Below are 21,393 nucleotides of genomic sequence, written 5' to 3'. Positions count from 1 at the left end.
AGATAAGACATTTATCAGATGCTTAGGCTCTGTTGCGCAATGAATCCTCCGCCATGGTCTTGTCAGTCATCTCGCCTGACTCGTCATGATCGGTGAACTGTGATTCCTGCTGCACTGTGTGCGACTCTGCAGCTCGTGCTGGATGAGCAGAAGTTTACAATGGTTTATAATTGAAGCGACCGTTACACACCTGAATTAAATGGTTTTTATTTCTATAAATAAAAGCAAAACAACAGTGGAGGCGGTGCAGCGGTGGGCACGAGATCTCACCACACCCCTAGTGTTAATAGACGTGCAGTCTTAGCGAAAGGCTTCTTCAGGGTACGTCTGTAACCTTTTGTCACTTAAAAGACAAGCCTACAGTTAAGTCTTTCTTTCTCTCTCTCTCAAATGGCATATGAGTTTTTAATTTTCCCAAAGGAAGTCTTGAAGATTAACATGGGTTGTAAATCAAAGTTAGCCTCTATGCCATCCAACTTGTCTCCTTATCCAGATAAGAACCATCACCTCAGAAGTAGGTGATCTGGAGTGATGATCCAGCCACGCGTCCAGCGCAGGTCTGTGCGTCAGTGAGTCTCTCAGCAGGAAGCTGCCAGTAAATGGCTGTTTTGGTGGGGGCTGGGAGTGTGTGGCAGCTGGTGCAGGATAATGGATTAACCCGGGGCAGAGCCCTGATGCTTTTACCTCCCACGACCAGCCAAACCGTCCAGCAGCCATCAGTCCCTCCGCGGCTGTCTCAGGATGACTTCCTCATCAATGTTTAATAAGCCATTTAGTGGCGGTCGGGTCTGCTCACTGATTGAGCACATCAATATGGCTCTCTTCATGATATTGACGACTGTTCTTTTGCAGAAATATTAAGCAGACTGCTTTCAACAAAATATTATAATAATAAATGTTTCTTGAAGTAAATCGGCATATTAGAATGATTTCTCAAGGATCATGTGACACTGAAGACTGGAGTAATGATGCTGAAAATTTAGCTTTGATCACAGGAATAAATATTACATAAGAAAAGTTATTTTAAATTTTAACAATATTACTGCATTGTTCATTAAATAAATGCAGCCTTTGTGCATATTTGAGCATAAGAGACAACTTTCAGAAACGTTGCACGGTAGTGTAGGCTACATCTAATAGTGACTGACTTGTCGCTAAATTCACTTGTGGTATTTTAAATGAGTTCTTCAGTTTTAGCTGTTTTATTATATTTACATAAAATAATATAGCATTTTAATATCAGACATTAATTTTCAGTGCCCTTTTGTCTGATGTATTCTTGATGACATATTTTTATTAGGAATGTCGTGAAGGTGTTGAAGGTGGCGATATGCACCTTCAAGTGGGTTTGCCAACCGGCAGCGACTGCCATTAAAGGTGCTAAAGAGGATGTTTTGTTTTATACATTTTTGCAATATTACTTGAAACTGTCTTTACTAACTGATAAAAGACTATTTATTAGGTGCACTGAAAGGAATAATATTAATATACATCATCTGTGCACGAGGTAGGGCCTTAAAAACATCAGCCAATCGTTTACGTGATCATCGCGTAAATGATTGGCTCTCTGGCTTGTCAATCACTGCCGTGACGTTCCTTGTGAGAGACGAGCGCGGCTGCGCTCTCCAGTAACTTTCCACACTCCACAGGCGCCGCATGCAATGTTTTTGTCAGGAGACAGGAGTAACAACTGCAGATTATGAGTTACCTGCGGTGAGTCCGACATAATGAATCCACTAACACGACACAGCGAATGCCGGTGGTAAACACTCGTGTTCCAATACAAGTGTTTACGAGTTTTGGGAGGCGTTCCTTTGAAGTGAGCTGTAAAGGAGGGGGGTTGTTCTTACGCATGCGCTCATTTCAAAAACTCAGTAACAGTCTTTGGATTCTCAGTCGACGAAAAAATCCTCTATCACCTTTAAAAGGAAAAGTCCCATATAGGGTTGTCAAAAGTACCGACTTTGATACCAAGACGGTACTGAAATTTATAAAATGTGACGATACCAGCATTCCCCCTAGCATTTTGGGCACTGTTGAGCGGATACTTAAACACCTCTTATTGGCCATTGCGTTGACACACTCAACAGATATGTCTGTGATTGGCTGCAATGAACCGAGCCCTTACACAGAAACGCATGGGAGCGTTTGAAAGCAGGCTTCTATCATCAGATCCCTTATAAATCTGCTGATAGACGGATCCTCTGATAGAGGCATGCCTGTGTAAGCTCGGTAAAGAGCGTTAAAGATGTCTATTTACAACATGTTTTTGAATCGTTGATCATTGTAGCCAATCACAGACATATCTGATGAGTGCATGAACACAACCAATCAGAGGTGTTTAAGAATCCTCTCAAAATGCTTTGTGGAAATGCTGGTATCATCACAGTTTTACTATTTCAGTACCGACTTGGTACCAAAGTCGGTGCTTCTGACAACCCTATTCCCATATTAATAATTGTTACCACACAATCTGTTTACAATGTCAAATATATAATAGTGAGAGAGAGAGAGACATTTCAAAGGGTTCATAATGCCGCAATGGAAACTTTCTGACTTGTCCAGTGAAAGTTTACACTGGTACTACGATAGCTATCATGCCGTTGCCAGAGCAGGATCCAGGAAAGGTCTTTGAAGTTCAGGTTTGCACATGTCCAAGTGGCTTGAGCAGAGGATTACTGTAAACGTATCTCATTCAGTCCAATTGATCAGGGTTAATAGTCGTGAAATCACTGTTGTGCCAGTGGTTGTTCTCGCTTCCAGGCTGCAATTGTCTCATTAAAGTCTAGTTTGGATTTTTAATGTGTCCCCTGATGATTCGGTGATCATTCCTAAGATGCATGTTCAAAGCTACAACACAGACTTGCTCTTGCATTTTAAGTATTCGACCTAGTTTTTCTTTGAATGAAAGATTAGTTAGCAACGATCATCTGGAGTTGTGAATGCAGCTGGAGGGGCTGTGTTCTGAATCTCACTGTGTGGACTGCTGCCTTGTGATAATAGCAGTCTCCATTTTCTGCTCCCTGGCTCATGTCTGTGGTCTCTGAGTGAATATGCTACTCACTGGATAAAGATTCATCTTCAGCGGGAAACTGTATGCCGAGCAGTGCAGTGGCTTAGGATTTCCAAGGAATGTATTATGTATGTTCACTGACTGGTGCACTGCTTTAAATCGTTAGTCAATGTTATCCAGAAATACCTGACCTGACATTTAGATAAGACGCAAGAATATTTTATTATAATTTACACCAACATATGGTAGTCATACTTTGCATTCATTGTGAAAATCTTTGGTTAACTATATATATATATATATATATATATATATATATATATATATATATATATATATATATATATATATATATATATATATATATATATATATATATATATATATATATATATATATATATATATATATATATTTAAATAATGCATGCTAATCTATGGCATACTTGTTAGGATGCGCACAGAGCCAATTAATAAATAAAAGATGTGTTACTAGGGAGAATCAGTGTGTAGAGCAGCGCTATGAGCTCCAGAGCCGATCAGGGTCTCAAAGTCTGTCATTTTCAAGTTTCTGGCTCAATGAGGAGTGTGTGGATGTTGAAAACCAGGTAAATGAGACACACTTGTATTGTAAAAATAGACGAACTTCACAAAGCAGTCACTATTTTATGTATATTAACTTGGTTATGACACATTTATAATTAAATAAGGGTTTTCTTACACATGACTTTTGCGCCAATGCGCTTTTTTGGGCTTTAAAATTGTGCCCCCCATTCACTGCCATTATAAAGCTTAGAAGAGACAGAATATTTTTAATTATAACTCTGATTGTGTTCGTTTGAAAGAAGATAGTCATATACATCTAGGATGGCTTGAGGGTGAGTAAATTATGGGATAATTTTCATTTTTGGGTCTACTTTGTGAAGTATGGCAGTCATTATTGAATTATGGTTTAATAGAAATGTTTAATTCTAAGAGGATAAGCTGTATCCGTTCAAGGGAAGAGGAAATAAAAGACCTCTTCAGAACATCTACAGATGGCAATTTGTTTTCATACAGATGCACAAGTATCTCTTTCATTACATCTAAGAACACACTTTATTTCAGGCAACAAGCTCTTAATTCTTCCGTTCTCTCTCTCATATGCTACTACACATATTTGGACTTACATAATAACATTTTTCATGACTGCACTAACCATTGGCTGGATAATAAACATTTTTTCGTCCCCTCATCGTGGTGTGGCCCCTCTAGCTCTGTGTTGTGACCCGGAGGGTATGGCAGAACAGTGTGGGTTGTGTTATCCGGACCCGGAGGGAAGCGTCTTGCTCACTCTGAACAATAGTCTTCTCATCTCCGCAGTTGCAAAAAATCACTTTGATGAATGACTCCGTTAGTTGTGAATGTAAAACTAATATTGTCCTGTTCGTCATCTGTTCCGACTGTTTTGGAATCATACGCTCGTATGCTTACAGAGGCGTGCTGTTGGGAAAATTTCCATCCAGAGAGCCACAGTCATTCAAATCGCTGTTTGTTTGAAAGCGAATGGCTTTCTGTTTCTGCGGTACACCAGCATGGAGTGGTCTGCTTACTCTGATTGACACAATAAATCAACTCAACTCTAAACTAAGATCAATGTCGTTGGTGCTGCAAACATGGTTGTTTTTTTTTCTGTAAAATATTCCTATTATTTGTGTGAAGGGAAAAGTGTGATATAATGACACAAAAACCACCTTTACAAATTGGAGTGGCATTAAACAGAATTGTAACACTTGACAATAAATTTCCTTTAGATAACTTTAGTTAATCCATTAACTAACAATGAGCAATACAGTATTTATAAATCTTTGTTAAAGTTAGTTAATAAAAATGCAACTGTTCATTATTAGTTATGGTAACTTAGGTCTGTTCAATAATATTAAAGGGTTAGTTCACCCAAAAATGAAAATTCTCATGTCGTTCCAAACCCGTAAGACCTTCGTTCATCTTCAGAACACAAATTAAGATATTTTTGATGAAATTCGATAGCTGTCTGACTCTTCAATAGACAGCAATTTAACAACCACTTTCAAGGTCCAGAAAGGTACTAAAGACCTTGTTAAAACAGTTGACGTGATCAGTATTGGCCAAAGCTGATCATGTGAGCAGCACGACGCATGCGTGTGATGCTGACGCAGGAGCCAGCCAATAATGAGTCAGCATTCTGATGTAGATTTCAAAACACTGCTTCATGAAAATTTACGAATCTTTCGTTTCAGATCAGTAGTTCGGAGAGCGTATCAAATTGCCAAAGTCACGCAAACCATTGAAATTTCGAAAAAAAGAAGCCTCGTTTACTGAAATCATGTGACTTTGCCCATCACCCATCACTAGATATTGTTGAATAAAGTCATTATTTAGTTTTTTTGGTGCACAAAAAGTATTCTCTTGAACCACTGTAGTCACATGAACTGTTTTAAATATGTCTTTATTAGCTTTCTGGGCATTGAAAAAGGAAATTAACGTGCTGGCAATGGAGGCCTCACTGAGCCATCAGATTTTATCAAAAATATCTTAATTTGTCTTCCGAAGATGAATGAAGGTCTTACAGGTGTGGAACGACATGAGGGTGAGTAATTAATGACAGAATTTTCATTTTTGGGTGAACTAACCCCTTAAAGGTTAACAATTCAGTTGCTATTTATTTATTAGATATAACCATACATACGCATAATAAAAAAATTATGTAAACGTGAATTGCACATGGCAGCTTTTGCATTGGCTGTCATAACTTGTTAGTGATGTCTTAATTGTTTAATGTATATTTAAATAAATCCGTCAAAACAAGTAAAATATAATTCATATATAGGCTAATATAGTGCATATATTTAGCGAAAGAGTTCATTTCTCTAGTGAACTAACAACCTGTGGACACTGAATGACTTGCCTGAGGTGAATGTAATGTTACGTGACAGTGTTTACAAGTTGTTTTATTGACGTCTTTCCACGGTTGAAACACTGGTTGAGTGATTACATGAGATATATATTACGTTTCAATAAGTTGTACTGTATTTTTCAACATACCTTCAGATGTTCATACTATAGTAAAGAGGAAGGGTTGATCGAGTTCACTCGTGCTCCATGCTGCCGCTTGAGCTGAGACGATCTGTTACGCCACGTCAAAAAACGGCATGATAAAATGGGAAGAGTTTGAAAGATGTCAGTATTTTTTATCGAAAGTAACAAAACACAGAGCTTATTGTGATTATTGGTAGTTAATGCCGGTTAAAAGTGGTTAGGCTACAATGCATTACTGCATACAACCCGCATACAATGTCCGTGACGTTCATACCGTGGCGGTTCGGGATGAATAAATATACCGTTACAACCCTATTGTAAAGTGTTACCAACAAAGGTAAAGCAACTTGACAAAAAATAGGGATAACTATTTCAGTTTGGCTTTAGTTTTGCTGTGACCCTTCATCATTGTTAAATATTTAATTGTGTCATATTGATTGGAGATGCTCCGCTCTGACACACATGGGATAAAGCAGTCTATTTTAAACTCAAAGCTGGAGCTTTTGTATGTCAGGTCAAGCGTGTCCTCCATGAAGACCTCGTGAGATGATGTGTATGAAGATATTAATAAGAATAGCAGTTACAGTGAGTGATGTTACAGTGTCTGTAGCGTTGAGACGGGTCTACTAGAGGATGATGGTTCAGCGCTTCATCCAGCACAGTTTAGTCTTCGCACACAGGGCTCCAGTGTCACGTCTAATGCAGAGGTGTCAAGTAACGAAGTACAAATACTTCGTTACCTTACTTAAGTAGAAATTTCGGGTATCTATACTTTACTGGAGTAATTATTTTTCAGACGACTTTTTACTTCTACTCCTTACATTTTTACGCAATTATCTGTACTTTCTACTCCTTACATTTAAAAAATAGCCTCGTTACTCATATTTCATTTCAGCTTGTTTTCATTCCGGCTTGAGAAAAAAAACAACTATCCAGAAAAATCGCGCCATCCGGATAGAGTGAATTTGATTGTGGTTGGATGAGAAGTATAAACATACCATTCTGACATCCTATTGGTTTGTACGCGATCCATCGCAGCTGCACATGTCACAAATCACGTCACACTCCAGCAAGGAGGACAGTGTTGGGGGTCGTTACTCAAAAAAGATTATTTCCTAAAAGTTATTATTTCTCCACTACTGGCTCATTTAGGCTATCAAACGGGTGCTTTCTCTTCGTCCTCTGCAAATTAAGGTAGGTAGTTCGGTAGAGAGACGTTTGAATAAATTAGCGTATACACCGGTTTTTAAACTTTTTTTTTTTTTTTTTTTAGCGCGACCCTTTTTATTTATGTGACCCATAGTCCTATACAACCATGTAGCTAAACGAGCCAAATCGACTTAATTTAAAACGAAACTGAAGGTAAACCTGCGTTGCTCTCATACCTCTCTCTTTCGGTGAAGTGCAGTGCTCTTGCTGAATGGCACGGATTGCACTACGGACTGTTGTACCTTTTATATGTTTTTTTTTTTTTTTACTGTATTTTATTTTTTATAACGAACAAGCTGCGATGTCACGTTTTCAGTGCTTTGTTGTGTGCGCGTGAGGCGCGGGCGTATGGAGTCAAATTAATGCCTTAAAGTTTTGCACAAAAATAAAGTTTTGCAAAACAAAAAAAAGAATTGAGCAATAAAAAAATGTTTTGCAAACAAAAATAAAGAATTGCAAAGGAAAAATAAAGTATTGAGCAGAAAAAAATAAGTTTTGCAAGCAAAAATAATAAATTGCAAAATAAAATAACGTAGTGCAAAAATAAAAATATAATCAATTACAAAAATCAATGACAGCTGTAATCCTATTTTATCTTTGCCACATATTTTTCATGCTCAAACCTACTAAATCATTTGCAACGCTCATTTTATTCTGCGTTTCAGTCAAGCGTGCGCTCACGATACCGGCTTTCGTTTGCGCTGCACTGTTCTGTGCGGTTCTCTTTATGGCACTGGATCGATGTGGGGGTGGAGTCAAGAAACGCGGGCACGCCCCCGCGAAACACGTCATCGGCAGGAGACGCAGATCGCAACAGAACAGATCAAGCATAGAGACAGAGCGCATTTATTATAATCTGAAAACCATGCCCACCGGGGGAAAAACAATCCAACCGTCTCCATTGACTTTGTAATGCATGAGGCTGCCTCCTTGTCTTTTCTGACTCATTACAAAAAAACAGAACAATGCCTAAAAGCTGCTGTGTGACAAGGTGTACAGCTAACAAGCTAAAAAACCCAGAAATAAGTTTTTATAAGCTGTCGACCCCAAAAAACGAATGTTTAAGGACACAAAAGTGGATACAGGCAGTGAGACAGAGCACAACAGGTCATATTACTATAAGAAATGCATTGGAGGGGGTCGTAATTGGCGACAACATATGCTAAACAAACCAACAAAAACAAACCATTCATTATTTTTAACCATGTCAAAGAATTATTTCACCTGTCGCTGATTACGTTCCCCTCCAATGCATTTCGCGGGGGCGTGCCCGCGTTTCTTGACTCCACCCCCACGTCAAACCAGTGCCATAAAGAGATCCGCACAGAAAAGTGCAGCGCAAAAGAAAACCGTTATCGTGAGCGCACGCTTGACTGAAACGCAGAATAAAATGAGCGTTGCAAATGATTTAGTAGGTTTGAGCATGAAAAATATGTGGCAAAGATAAAATAGGATTACAGCTGTCATTGATTTTTGTAATTGATTATATTTTTATTTTTGCACTACTTTATTTTATTTTGCAATTTATTATTTTTGTTTGCAAAACTTATTTTTTTCTGCTCAATACTTTATTTTTCCTTTGCAATTCTTTATTTTTGTTTGCAAAACATTTTTTTATTGCTCAATTCTTTTTTGTGTTTTGCAAAACTTTATTTTTGTGCAAAACTTTAAGGCATTAATTTGACTCCATACGGGCGCGATCAAACAGCTGTCTTTGCCGGGGACTTGCCTCATCGTCATGGCAACGGTTCGTGGCCAGGTCAGATTACGTGAGGCTCTGCGTTCCATTCGGAAGGGCTCATCCCTATGCCCTAATCCCTTCAAAGGGTTTACCCTCTGGAGGGAGAGCTTCGAAGGGATGAAGGGTGTAGGGGTCAAAAATACTCATTTTTTAGAACGCACTTCTGCGTCATTTTAACCAGACAGTCAAGGAGGATAGATTGCGCAAGCTGCGCCCTTTGTTTAACGTTAGTTTATATATTTATTTATTTTTGGTTTATCGCACCATAATGTATATTGTGTCTATGTATTTGAAACATTTGAATGGACTGATAAAGGGAGCTGTAAAGTATTTTTGTTGAAGTACAGTGTCGTTTTGACCATAATAATGTACTAAATCTAACTCGTATAAATATTATAGTAGTATAGAAAAATATTATACATACATTTATTGGTAAAATCGAACTCCGAGCCTCCCGTACCCATTCTGTGATGACAAACAACTTCCCTGTGCAAAGGATCATGGGGGCCCGAAGTGTCCATCAGTTGTACCCTTCGAAATCCTTCATTCTGAAGGGCCCTTTAATGTGGCCAGTTTTGAACACTTTGGTTTGGAACGACCCTTCAATATGGCGGCCATGATTGTTTTCACTCCGAAGTGCCCTTCGGAGGGCGATATATCCCATTTGGAACGCATCGAGAGTTTGTTGGCGTTTGTTGGATGCTCAGCCGACCAAACAAACGCCGATTAAACATGTTCAGTCTGGTAAAAACAGACTCCAACCAACGCCAACAGGGTTATCACACCTATCCAACAAACTCATACAGAAGAGTTTGTTGGCATTTTTTGGTGCGATGTGAACTGAAACAGCTGAAAACTACCCGCATTTGGCGGGTGTTAATGTCAAGCCCTGATTGTTACTAAGCCTGCCCTGGGTACACCAAAACTACCCGCATTTTTCTTGTCCGCTGCCCTCACAGATACCTGCAGTTAAGTTTGGATGTACATTTACATTCCAATAAAGGTTATTGATGACATTTTGAGGAGGTGGATTGCTCAATAGGCCCCTGTGGCACGGCCTAAGCTTTTGTCCTTAATGGCATTTTTTTTCCTTACATTACTTTTACTTTTATACTTTAAGTAGTTTTGAAACCAGTACTTTTACACTTTTACTTGAGTAAAAAGCTTGAGTTGATACTTCAACTTCTACAGAAGTATTTTTAAACCCTAGTATCTATACTTCTACTTGAGTATTGAATGTGAATACTTTTGACACCAGTGGTCTAATGGAGTGTGCAAGCTAACCGCACAGCTCTTCTGGATGCAGGAAGTGATGCAGCGTGACAGGCAGAACCATTTAGACAAGAACTCATAAAGATGTGCCAAATATAATCATTTATATAGATATATTACTCTCCAGTTTGGAATCTGTAAGATTTGTAAATGTTTTTGAAAGAATTTTCTTATTTTCACACAAAAAAAAAGTCTTATTGACTCCAAACTTGAGTGTGTGTGTGTTTATATAGACAACCAGCCTCTGCTTCCAGCTTAACACACAATGCATTTTCCTCAAAGTGAATTATTTTCACTTTTGCTTCCATATTTCTGTTGGCCGCAGAATCTTTTCTAGCAGCTTGTTTTCATATTTTCAGTCCTGCAGCTGGTGTTCTGATGTTGCCATAATCATTTATTATGTGAGTGATGAGAGTTTATTGTAATTGAAAATACATGGACATGGAGACTTAGAGAAATGCCTCATTATATTTGGGGGGCTGTGAGGATTATCAGATTACATGTATGAAGAACAAAGCATACAATTTTGAATATGAAAAGCCGTTTTTTGTATACTAAAAGAGTTGTGTGTGCTAGTGTACAAGTTTTTGTACTGATAAACATTATTTGCAATGATTTGAACTTCAGTAGGAAATATCCATCTTAAATTTTAATTTGTTTTATTTTATCTTTATTTTTTTGATTGCTCAGAAATAGTGGTTGGGTGATATATCGGCTGAAATTTTCCCTTTTTTTTTTACTTTATGGTCTCTGTTTAACAGTTCTGTCTAATATGTTACTAGATAGAACTGATAAACAAAGTAAATGTTATGCAAAAAAGTATTATAGCATTTGCTTTTATATTATTAGTAATAGAAAGGCAAACACTTTAATGCTCTCTCATTTACCGTCAGCATTCAGCAAAAGCATCATTTATATAGTTTACACAAATCTTTGAATGTCTAATAAACATTTCATATCCAGCTGTGAGATCATCGGCAGTATCATTTAGGCCTATACTGCATGAACTTGAGCATGATGGTTGGTCAATGCGAACTGAATTCAGACTTCGCTGGAGATGCGTGATCAACAAACTTTAAACCCTTGATTTCAAACTATGCTGCGCGTTATCCAGTTGCCCACTGTGTCATATTCATGTCATTTTCACTGTGTGCTGTATGTAAAATTTAGTGTTGCCTTTTCTTTATTTGAAAAAATATGGTTCCCATTGAGCACAAACAGATTACTGAGTGCCTTGTTGGTGACAATGTTTACTACAGTGTTTTTATTCATATTTTTAACTCTTGGTGCTGTTCAGGCATTTTTGGAAATGTTATTAATTAGTGGAAATGTTTGGTACTGCGCACAAATAAATTCTGACTGAAAGCTAATTTTTTGAGATAACAACCTCAAATTTGGAACCTCATTTTTTCAGTTTTAGAGTAAAACATGGTTTGGAAAATAGTATATATTTGATATAAAAATTGAAAATTGTATTTTTTGTGCATTTTTCATAACAATAATTGTAAAACCGTGTATGTATGTATATGTGTGTGTGTGTGTAAATATATATATATATATTTTATTTTTATTTATTTATTTATTTTTTTTAAATTCACTTCTTTAACCTTTTTTCGCGCCGGACGCAATGACGTCAAACAGAAACGTCATCGTCATCCAGTCATCCTTTTTCATCTTTAAAAAGAGACCAAACTTGTCTGTCCTCTAAAGCATTCAAGATTTATGATAGGATAAGCTGGAATTTTTTTTTTTTTCAGGTCTAAGTTTAAAAAGTGAATAAATTGATTATAACTACTGCATTAATATAATTTAGTACCATAAAATCCCCTAAAAACACAAAATATTAAATAAAAAATATTAGCAAACTGAAATATAGTACAATCATTTAATTGAAATAAAAAAATCAGTTATTTTAGACCAACATGCAAACAGAACCAGAGGGTTAATACAATTTTATTTGTGAAAAATACTGTAATAGGATTACAGAATCAAGAAGTTGCCATCTAAAGTATAAGTCTGTTTATTTTACAGATTTATTTATTTATTTTTTAAATTATATATAATTTATTAAACATTAAGTAAAAAAAAAAATCCAATATCGATCAACCACTATTCAGAAGCATAGTTAGAAGCTCATTCAGATTTGTGGATGTATGTTGAGGATCTAATGGTTTACAGTGGTTGAAGATTCAGGCTGCTCTGAGATTAACGATCAGCATGTGAATCACATGCCTCATGCATACACAGTCCACTTCCTTATGCTGAGTAGTAATGCATCCTAATTCTCAGAATACGACAACTTGCATCACATATTCCATGCATCGCGTCTGAGGCAGAGAATAGGTTACAGGAACACATTTGCCTGGTCAATGTGTTGACGCATACAGTGGATCAGCACCAATTCATGAGTCAACATTGTAAACTTCTGTTGTCAATGGTGCTGTTAATAGTAGTAGCTTCCTAAATAAGTGATAATGTCTGAGTTTTTCCTGTTGTTGCTGTCTTGGGAGGGACATACCAGTGAGCTGGCCTCGTGCATGCTGGGCTATAAAGCTGTCAATAGATGCTGGGCCACTTTGAGGGATCTTCTCATTAAAAGCAGATGATGTTCTTTCCATGGAGCTCCGAGTGTGCGGTTCAGGCTGAACGGCTGAGGCGCAGGCCTGGCGTGTGTTTAGAGTTTAGAGCCCTTATGAGTGATAAATGCCTTTTGTAACTACATGAGACTCGCGTATGTCCTCATATGGTGAGGCGTTCAGGCTGGTTTAGCGGTGTCTTGGGTGCTCGCCAGACCCCCAGCAGTGCCTCGTAAAGCAGGAGAGACGACAGTTGGACAACATGAAATGAATCCCACACTGTTTAGGTTACATTGTTTCTTTAATCGCTTTACTGCTGCTTTTGATGGGAGTCATCGGAGCTTCGCTTATGTTCAGATTGTGTGGCGACATTGAGATCAAACTCCATTTAGTAGCATATATAATACAAACCCGATTCCAAAAAAGTTGGGACACTGAACAAATTGTGAATAAAAACAGAATGCAATGATGTGGAAGTTTCAAATTTCAATATTTTATTCAGAATACAACATAGATGACATATCAAATGTTTAAACTGAGAAAATGTATCATTTTAAGGGAAAAATAAGTTGATTTTAAATTTCATGGCATCAACACATCTCAAAAAAGTTGGGACAAGGCCATGTTTACCACTGTGTGGCATCCCCTCTTCTTTTTATAACAGTCTGCAAATGACTGAGGAGACAAGTTGCTCAAGTTTAGGAATAGGAATGTTGTCCCATTCTTGTCTAATACAGGCTTCTAGTTGCTCAACTGTCTGAGGTCTTCTTTGTCGCATCTTCCTCTTTATGATGCGCCAAATGTTTTCTATGGGTGAAAGATCTGGACTGCAGGCTGGCCATTTCAGTACCCGGATCCTTCTTCTATGCAGCCATGATGTTGTAATTGATGCAGTATGTGGTCTGGCATTGTCATGTTGGAAAATGCAAGGTCTTCCCTGAAAGAGACGACGTCTGGATGGGAGCATATGTTGTTCTAGAACTTGGATATACCTTTCAGCATTGATGGTGCCTTTCCAGATGTGTAAGCTGCCCATGCCACACGCACTCATGCAACCCCATACCATCAGAGATGCAGGCTTCTGAGCTGAGCGCTGATAACAACTTGGGTTGTCCTTGTCCTCTTTAGTCCGGATGACATGGCGTCCCAGTTTTCCAAAAAGAACTTCAGATTTTGATTTGTCTGACCACAGAACAGTTTTCCACTTTGCCACAGTCCATTTTAAATGAGCCTTGGCCCAGAGAAAACACCTGTGCTTCTGGATCATGTTTAGATATGGCTTCTTTTTTGACCTGTAGAGTTTTAGCCGGCAATGGCGAATGGCACGGTGGATTGTGTTCACCGACAATGTTTTCTGTAAGTATTCCTGAGCCCATGTTGTGATTTCCATTACAGTAGCATTCCTGTATGTGATGCAGTGCCGTCTAAGGGCTTTTATCGTCTGATACTGATTATTGGCCGATATATCGGTGCATCTCTACTATATATTATAATGCTTTACTACCTAAATTCAGGTGTAGCATTTTATGATTGTTTTAAGTGTGTGTGTGTGTGTTTTTAGTAGCGGCCATAACAGAACAATTAGCTTCTCTGTATTTGCCAGCATTTTAATATTGGTGCATCCATATCAAAGGCTCAAGTTTGGCTGCTTAGCATGGCTGTGTCAGCATCTTTCTCCATTGATGACCTTTTAAAACTAGAGAGATCAATACTAACTATGTCTGTCTCTCTTTGCAGTGAAGCCGTTCACCACCACAGTGAAGGAGATGCGCCTTCACAGAGACGACTTCGAGATGCTCAAAGTGATCGGCAGGGGCGCCTTTGGAGAGGTAAGGAATTCAGTGAACCCTTGCTGCTTTTTTGGCATGTTTTAAATTGCAGGGAAATCACCTCTGAAACACTGCAGCCTTTGCCATATTATTGTGTTTTCGATATTTCTAAGCTTTGTTTTCATGACCCATTTTGTGTGTCCAATGAAAACCCCAAACTATCAGTCAAGTATTCATGTCCCCCTCAAGCATCTTATCAGCAGCCACAAACCCTAACCCCTTCCTCTCGTCTGAGTTTCCCTTCTCTCCCCCTTCCAATTCCCCAGGGATCTCGTCCTGGCGTTCGACTGCTATTCTTGGGCCGGCACAAATCTAGAAAATTTTATACAGATCGTTTGTTTTACAGGGGAATGTGCTACTCGTTCCTGCACTAAAACACTTGGACTGTTCACTACACGCACAGTGCACTTTTCTTTTTCTTTACCAATCTGTCTTCCATCACTGTTTCTCGTCTACATTTTCCTCCTGTTCAACACAATTGAATTAGATTGAAGTTCTCAGTGGAAAACATGCAATGAGCACATTTAGCCCAACACACAACATTGTTTTGGAAGTTCGGTAAGTTCTAACGCAAAACATACGTCATAAAAGCCATTTTTTTTTATCTTTTGGTTCAGACCCATCCCACTTGTACTTTTGGAACGGAATCACAGTACATTTGCAACATCAATAAGTATGTTTACTAGGGGTGGAACGGTTCGGTTTTTATCACGGTTTTAGTGTCATGGTTTCAGTGCGGTTCGGTATGTGCTATGTTCAGTAAAAAATAGGATAATTGTCAAATAAAGAAAGAAAAAAACAAATAATTAACTACAAGAAACTGCACAAATAAATGCATGACCTAAGATACAAATAAAATAAACAATGCTTTACAGGTTTTTCAGCTATCTAACAGTAACTTTCAGGTACAGAAATTAAATGAAGTAATCAATATAAAATAACACTGCATATAAAGTTCTTTGAATAATTAAATAAAGATGAAACATAATTGAAGTTAAAAAAGCTATTCAGTCCAGAGTGATTTCTTTGTCTTTTGTCGTTTGATTAACATTTAAAAACGAAGAGCAGGAATATTAGACTGCTGTCCCTTTAAGACATAATTCAAAGATCCAGTCCACTGATACTGACACATGCGTTGTCTGTGTAGTTTTTCTCTTAAGACATAACCTACTATATTTGTTAGGATACTCGCTAAGATGGACATGTTGACAATTTTTGTGTGAATTTGTCCGTTTATGTGCAAGACTTGAAAGAGAATTTGTATTTGCGTGCTGTGACGCGGCTCTCCGTGTACGCGCTTCGGATGAGTACACACACCTCCTCACAGATTTGAGATGAACCGTGATGCAATCGCGTGCCGAACCGATTTGATTTTTTTTTTTACCGAGAACAGTTCCACCCCTAATGATTTCATAAATAATTATAATCATGGTACAGTGCAACAGTTTGGTTCAAGTAAAAATCATTATAATTTTCTTCATTGGGGAATTTTAACGATACCTTAAGTCCTTAGTTTTGTTTTTAATTGGATTGTCATTCGCAATGCTTCATGGGATTGTAGTTCTTTCCCTAATTAAAGCTTTTAAGTATGCAGACTTAAGTCTGATTTTCAAATACTTTTTTGCTTCAAAGCAAATTTTTAGTTTTAAGTTTAACATTTTAAGTATACATGACACCATGTGTAATCGAATATTTGAATATGCATATCATATCAATCACACAACGCTTAGGCCAGTTGTGGTCTGAATAATGTGTGTACTTCAGGGTTGCTCAATATATCGGCCACCATATCGGTAACGGCCGATATGTTCATTTTTAATGTTATCGTTATCGGCCAGGTAAGAGAATTTGACCGATATATTAAAGCCGATAAATGATGTAAAATTTCCTTCAGTTGAGACATTTCATATGTGCACTGTTCAGCATAATGGTTTTGAATTGCTTGAAATAGGATTGAAATCATAAAAAAGCTACATAAAATTATAATGAGAACACTATAATTGTGTGCTTGGGACATGGCTTTTAATGGTGAAATTTTTGTTTTTGTAAATCAGGCTCTCAAAAATTTATCGGCCAATATATCGGTAATCGGCTTTCAAATGTAAAGAATTATCGGTTATCGGTATCGGCCAAAATTTTCATATCGGTGCATCCCTAGTATACTTACTGAATGAAGCCAAGCTACAATCGCATTATATACGTCTGTTATAAAATGGGCTGGTACGATTTCAGCAAACTTAAAATTCACAGTTAATATGAAGAGTCATGTGGTGACTGATTGTCAGATATTTCTGAATTAGGAGAGAACCACTTTGCTGCGTCACACCTTTCTGCTGTGTCATTACACCTCCCTCGTTAATGAATGTTGTGTTTTTGACTCATTTCCTTGAGAAAATGTGTCCAATTCAGTACTTCTGCTTTTTTTTCAGATGAACTTAACTTAACTTCGCTTAAATGATTCTGAAGCTGAATGAGACTTTATTTTAGGGAGATATCTGTCCATCTAGTGCTTTTCACAACTGAGTTCTCCTCCTTACCGTAGATTCCTGTCAGCAATGCCAGTGGTGGCACAGGAAGCAGGGCAGGACGGTGCAGCTTCCAGGAAAGGCTCAGGAAACCAGAACCGTCTCTAAGGAGTGACTTTCGTAAAAATAGTGTTTTACTTCGCATGTATTTTGTGCAGTTCATTGTCCCCTCTTCAGCCGCCGAGACCTCAATAACCCTTCCTTCTCAGTCCCTGGGCTTTTTTTGTGTGTGTGTGTCACGTGGATCTAATGATGACTCAGATCTTTGGGGGTTTTTGCAGTCTTTCTGTTATCATCAAGCCAAACTATTGTTAGCTTGTCAGTTTCGGAGCGTTCAGGCTCATGTGTGAACATGGTGCTGCTGTTTTGTTCCCTCTTCCAGCCGTTTCCTGTGGCTCTAATGTTACAGGATGTACTTCCAGATAAATCTCTTGCATTTCCTGTTTATGATTGATGCCGTGGTCCCAGCTGAAGGCCTGGAATTTGGGACTGCTTAGAGGAATCGTTCAGTCAAATATGCAAATTGACACTTTTTTTCAACCTAATGTCATTGCAAGCTTCATGTTAATGTTTTGTGCAAATCCAGCGTTGAATTGACCCTCGTTTGTGAAGCAGTCCGGCGTAAAACGACGGCATGACAACAACACTCTACTACAACAACTCTTCCTCTTCTCTAAAGCAGCCCAACATGGCCTCACCCTCTTTGTTATGTGTTCATGGGGGCGGGGTTTATGTAAATTTTAGGGTTAGTGATGTCACCAACCTGGGGTGAAGCTCGTTGTAGTCCCTACTAGCCATTTGTTGTAGTCCTCAAAAAGTGATTTCTGTAAAAGAAAATATCTCCCTTTGCATTGAACTTTGAGCATTGTAACTTTGCAGATGTTGTTTATGCTCAAACAGCAACATTACACACTAACTAAAGTTAAAAAAGTGAAATCATAATCAAGCACCCCTTAAATAAACCATATAAGATTAAAATCATTTTAGTGCTACAAGTGAATCTTGTAAAAATAGGAATCTAAATTTATCTAAATGCAAATATGAAATATTGACCAATACCCATCAAATTTGTAGACTGAGATTTTAGAATGTATGACTTTCAGGAAACTTTGAATAAAGTCATATAAGCTACTTTTATTGTACTATTTTTTTTTTTGACATTTTTATTTTGGAGCTTTACTGTCCATCTCGGAAAAAGAAAGTCATCTGACTTTGTAACTACGTTGTTTGTATTTTTTTTCTTTGTGGTAGTGTCTAGTGGTTGACACATACTTAAATGGCACTCCTTTTTGCCTCACCTGAGACTTACTCTGAATTATTCTGTTGACTAGAACAAGAAAGAAAATGTGGAACAGGGAGGGGAATCAAGGAGGACTCGATTGTAGCAGACTGTTTTTTACATAACGTCACTATGAGTCACTACAGCGCAAACAGAACGGCCTGTAACGACTACTACAGAGTCAGGGCTGTACGTGTTGAGGATGAGTGCTGATCTCTTTATCTGCTGTATTGAGTGAATCACTTATGTAATGAATGATTAGGTCAAAGTACATGTAGACCCCGTCCTTCAAATTGATTTAGTGAAGACGCCGGCTTCTGCTCTCTGAAGGTACACTGACATAATTAAGATTGTTTGCCAACTACAAGTTGAAGACAAATTCACAGACCCACATGCTGGTCCTAGTGGAGAGTTTAGGCATTTCCCTGGCAGAAGTCCAGTGTTTTATTATTGCAGGGCTTCTGATGTCCCCAAAGCATCTTGAATAGTGTTATTATTTGGTGTTGGCTTGTCCAATATCAGTTCTGGTATGGAACAAAAAGGGGGCTGTAATTTATCTCAAAGAGCCTAGTAATACCATTTTATTTTTTTTTTGGAAGAACTTTTATTAGATTTAAAGATATGAAACTCTGTAGATCAGTGTTTTCCCTCTGTCACAAGGCTCAGTGCTTAGGATGGTCCAGTGACCCGGGGCTGGTGTGACAGGATTTTGGGACTATTCACAGGAATCTCTTGCCCTATTGGGTCAGTGTTTCAGTGATTGGTCAAGTGTTTTTAACATTTAACTTGAAACATTTATTGGTTGAGTTAACTCATATGTTAATATACCTACCTATTGACATACTAATGCCTATCTTTGTAATACACTGACAACCACCAAAAACAGGTGGTGATGAGAAAGTCACATGACGAATCAAAGCTCATCAGAAGTAGCTTTTCCACAAGCTGAGAAAGTAGATACTGATACATAAAAGGTGCACAGTGTCATTCACACAAACACTAAACACCTTCATAGTAGCACATATGACACTAAAGTAATGTAATGAACATTAATTTAACAACATTAGATGTGATAAAACCCGAATGTACATAACTGATAAGAAAAAACTAAGAAGAAACTGTTATTTCTAGGGATGCATGCCACCATATTAGGCTGATATACCGTATGTTCATTTTTAATGTTATCGTTTAATGTATTTCAAGCAATTCTGGTGAGAAAATTTGTCCGATAATGGATTGTCCTTCAGCTGAGACACTTCAGATATGCACTGTCCACCATGATGGTTTTGAATTGCTTGAAATATGATAAAAATTAAAAAAAAAAAAAAATAGTTAAATGCAACCTGTGCAGCACAAGTCTGTCATATAGACTACATAAAATTATAATAAGAACACTGTAATTGTGTGACATGGCTTTTAATGGTGAAACTTTTGTTTTTGTAATCAGGCTCTCAAAAATTAAATTAAAAAAATGTAAATTGGATTTTTCAACCAATATATCTGTTATTGTCTTTCAAATATAAAAAATTATCGGTTATCGGTATCGGACAAAATTTTCATATCGGTGCATCACTAGTTATTTCAGCGAAAATACATCAAATGTGAAGTGCCACACAGGGATTTCTGGGAATGTCTATTTACGCTGCATTCACACGGGGCGCCGGCGTTAACGCTTCTCATTTACTTTGAATGGGTGACGTCATGCGTTGCCGAACTGAATTGTGGGTTCCGTCGCGTCGCTTCACTCGCGTTGCAAGCGGCAGAAGTTGAAGATTTCTCAACTTTTCAAGCGCCAACGCAGGCGTCATCCAATCAGATCGCCCTATGCAAATTCCCTAGAGCAGTCGCTAGCCAACTGCGTTCGTGCAACACCGGAAAGTAATGTGATTGGCTGTTATCACTGTAACGGTCGCGTCAACACAAGCTTCAGACACGCCCTCCATCAAGCGTTGACGCCGACGCCCCGTGTGAATGCAGTGTTACAGTTTTTCACTGTAAATTTTACAATGACTTGTTTTTCCACTTTGAAAAAATTTTAAATTTAGCAGTATTTTACTTTAAAATTGCATTAAATGGTTTTGAAAGGTTAGATCTATTACATTTATTCACCATATATAGTAAGGAAACTTACTGTTAAACAATAAACTGGTTTTTACCATAGCATTTTTACGGTCTTTTTAAAATCGTGATAATTTTTTTTTTTTTTTTTTACAGTGTTGTTTTTTTTTCAGAGTAGCTCATGACTGTCTTGGAAGTCTCAGGTAGAGTGTGCTGAAAAAAATTAAACCAATTTTTTCTTTTTAGTAAAATTACAGGTAAAGAAGCAAAACTACAGAGAGCAAATCAAATAATTAAAATAAATTAAAAAAAAAAAAAAAAATCTTATTTAGTTTTTCAATAATATATAGGGGGAAAGTGAACATGTGGCAAGTAAAAATCTGAACTACCGGTTCAACTGGACCAGTATCACAGATTTGTAAATTTGAGCCCTGCATCACACTCTGAGCTGTACAATAAGACCCAAAGCCCGTTTTGAATTTTACATTGCTTATTCAGAATGACGCAATCCCTTTCATGTCCTCGGGCACCCGTCTCACTGTATAGATCTTTACATCAGAATTACTCCGGCTACTCTGACCTTTGACCTTATGGCTTGCGTACATGATCTCTTATATGAACACGAGTGTGTTGTTGACAATCGCATCGCAGCGTCCACTTTGGTCACCCGCTCTTTCTCCTTCTCCATGCACCTCCCCTGCATTTTCAATCAGGTCAAGCTGACTGCCTTTGTGGAAGTGCGTGTCTAAAAAAGGAGAGAGGGAAAGAGGACAGGAGACACCGTGGGAGGAGGAATTGGGGGTTTCTGAGCACTCAGGGTTCAGTTTGTTTTTGT

The 21,393-nt window shown here is 37.9% G+C and overlaps 1 protein-coding gene across 8 annotated transcripts in view; it reads left to right on the top strand.

Moving 5' to 3' along the window:
- The window catches only part of cdc42bpb (CDC42 binding protein kinase beta (DMPK-like)), a 98,223-nt gene that overhangs the window by 15,851 nt on the left and 60,979 nt on the right, over positions 1-21,393 (top strand). For all 8 annotated transcript variants that reach the window (XM_048208335.1, XM_048208333.1, XM_048208337.1 and 5 more), the window contains exon 2: positions 14,605-14,696. In XM_048208335.1, coding sequence (XP_048064292.1) covers positions 14,605-14,696 — 92 coding nt within the window. The remainder of the gene's footprint in view (positions 1-14,604; positions 14,697-21,393) is intronic.

The sequence above is a fragment of the Megalobrama amblycephala genome, linkage group LG11, assembly GCF_018812025.1.
Source record: "Megalobrama amblycephala isolate DHTTF-2021 linkage group LG11, ASM1881202v1, whole genome shotgun sequence".
NCBI classification, from domain to species: Eukaryota; Metazoa; Chordata; class Actinopteri; order Cypriniformes; family Xenocyprididae; genus Megalobrama; species Megalobrama amblycephala.
The sequence above is the reverse complement of the archived record's forward strand: the minus strand, read 5'-3'. Positions and strand labels throughout refer to the sequence as shown.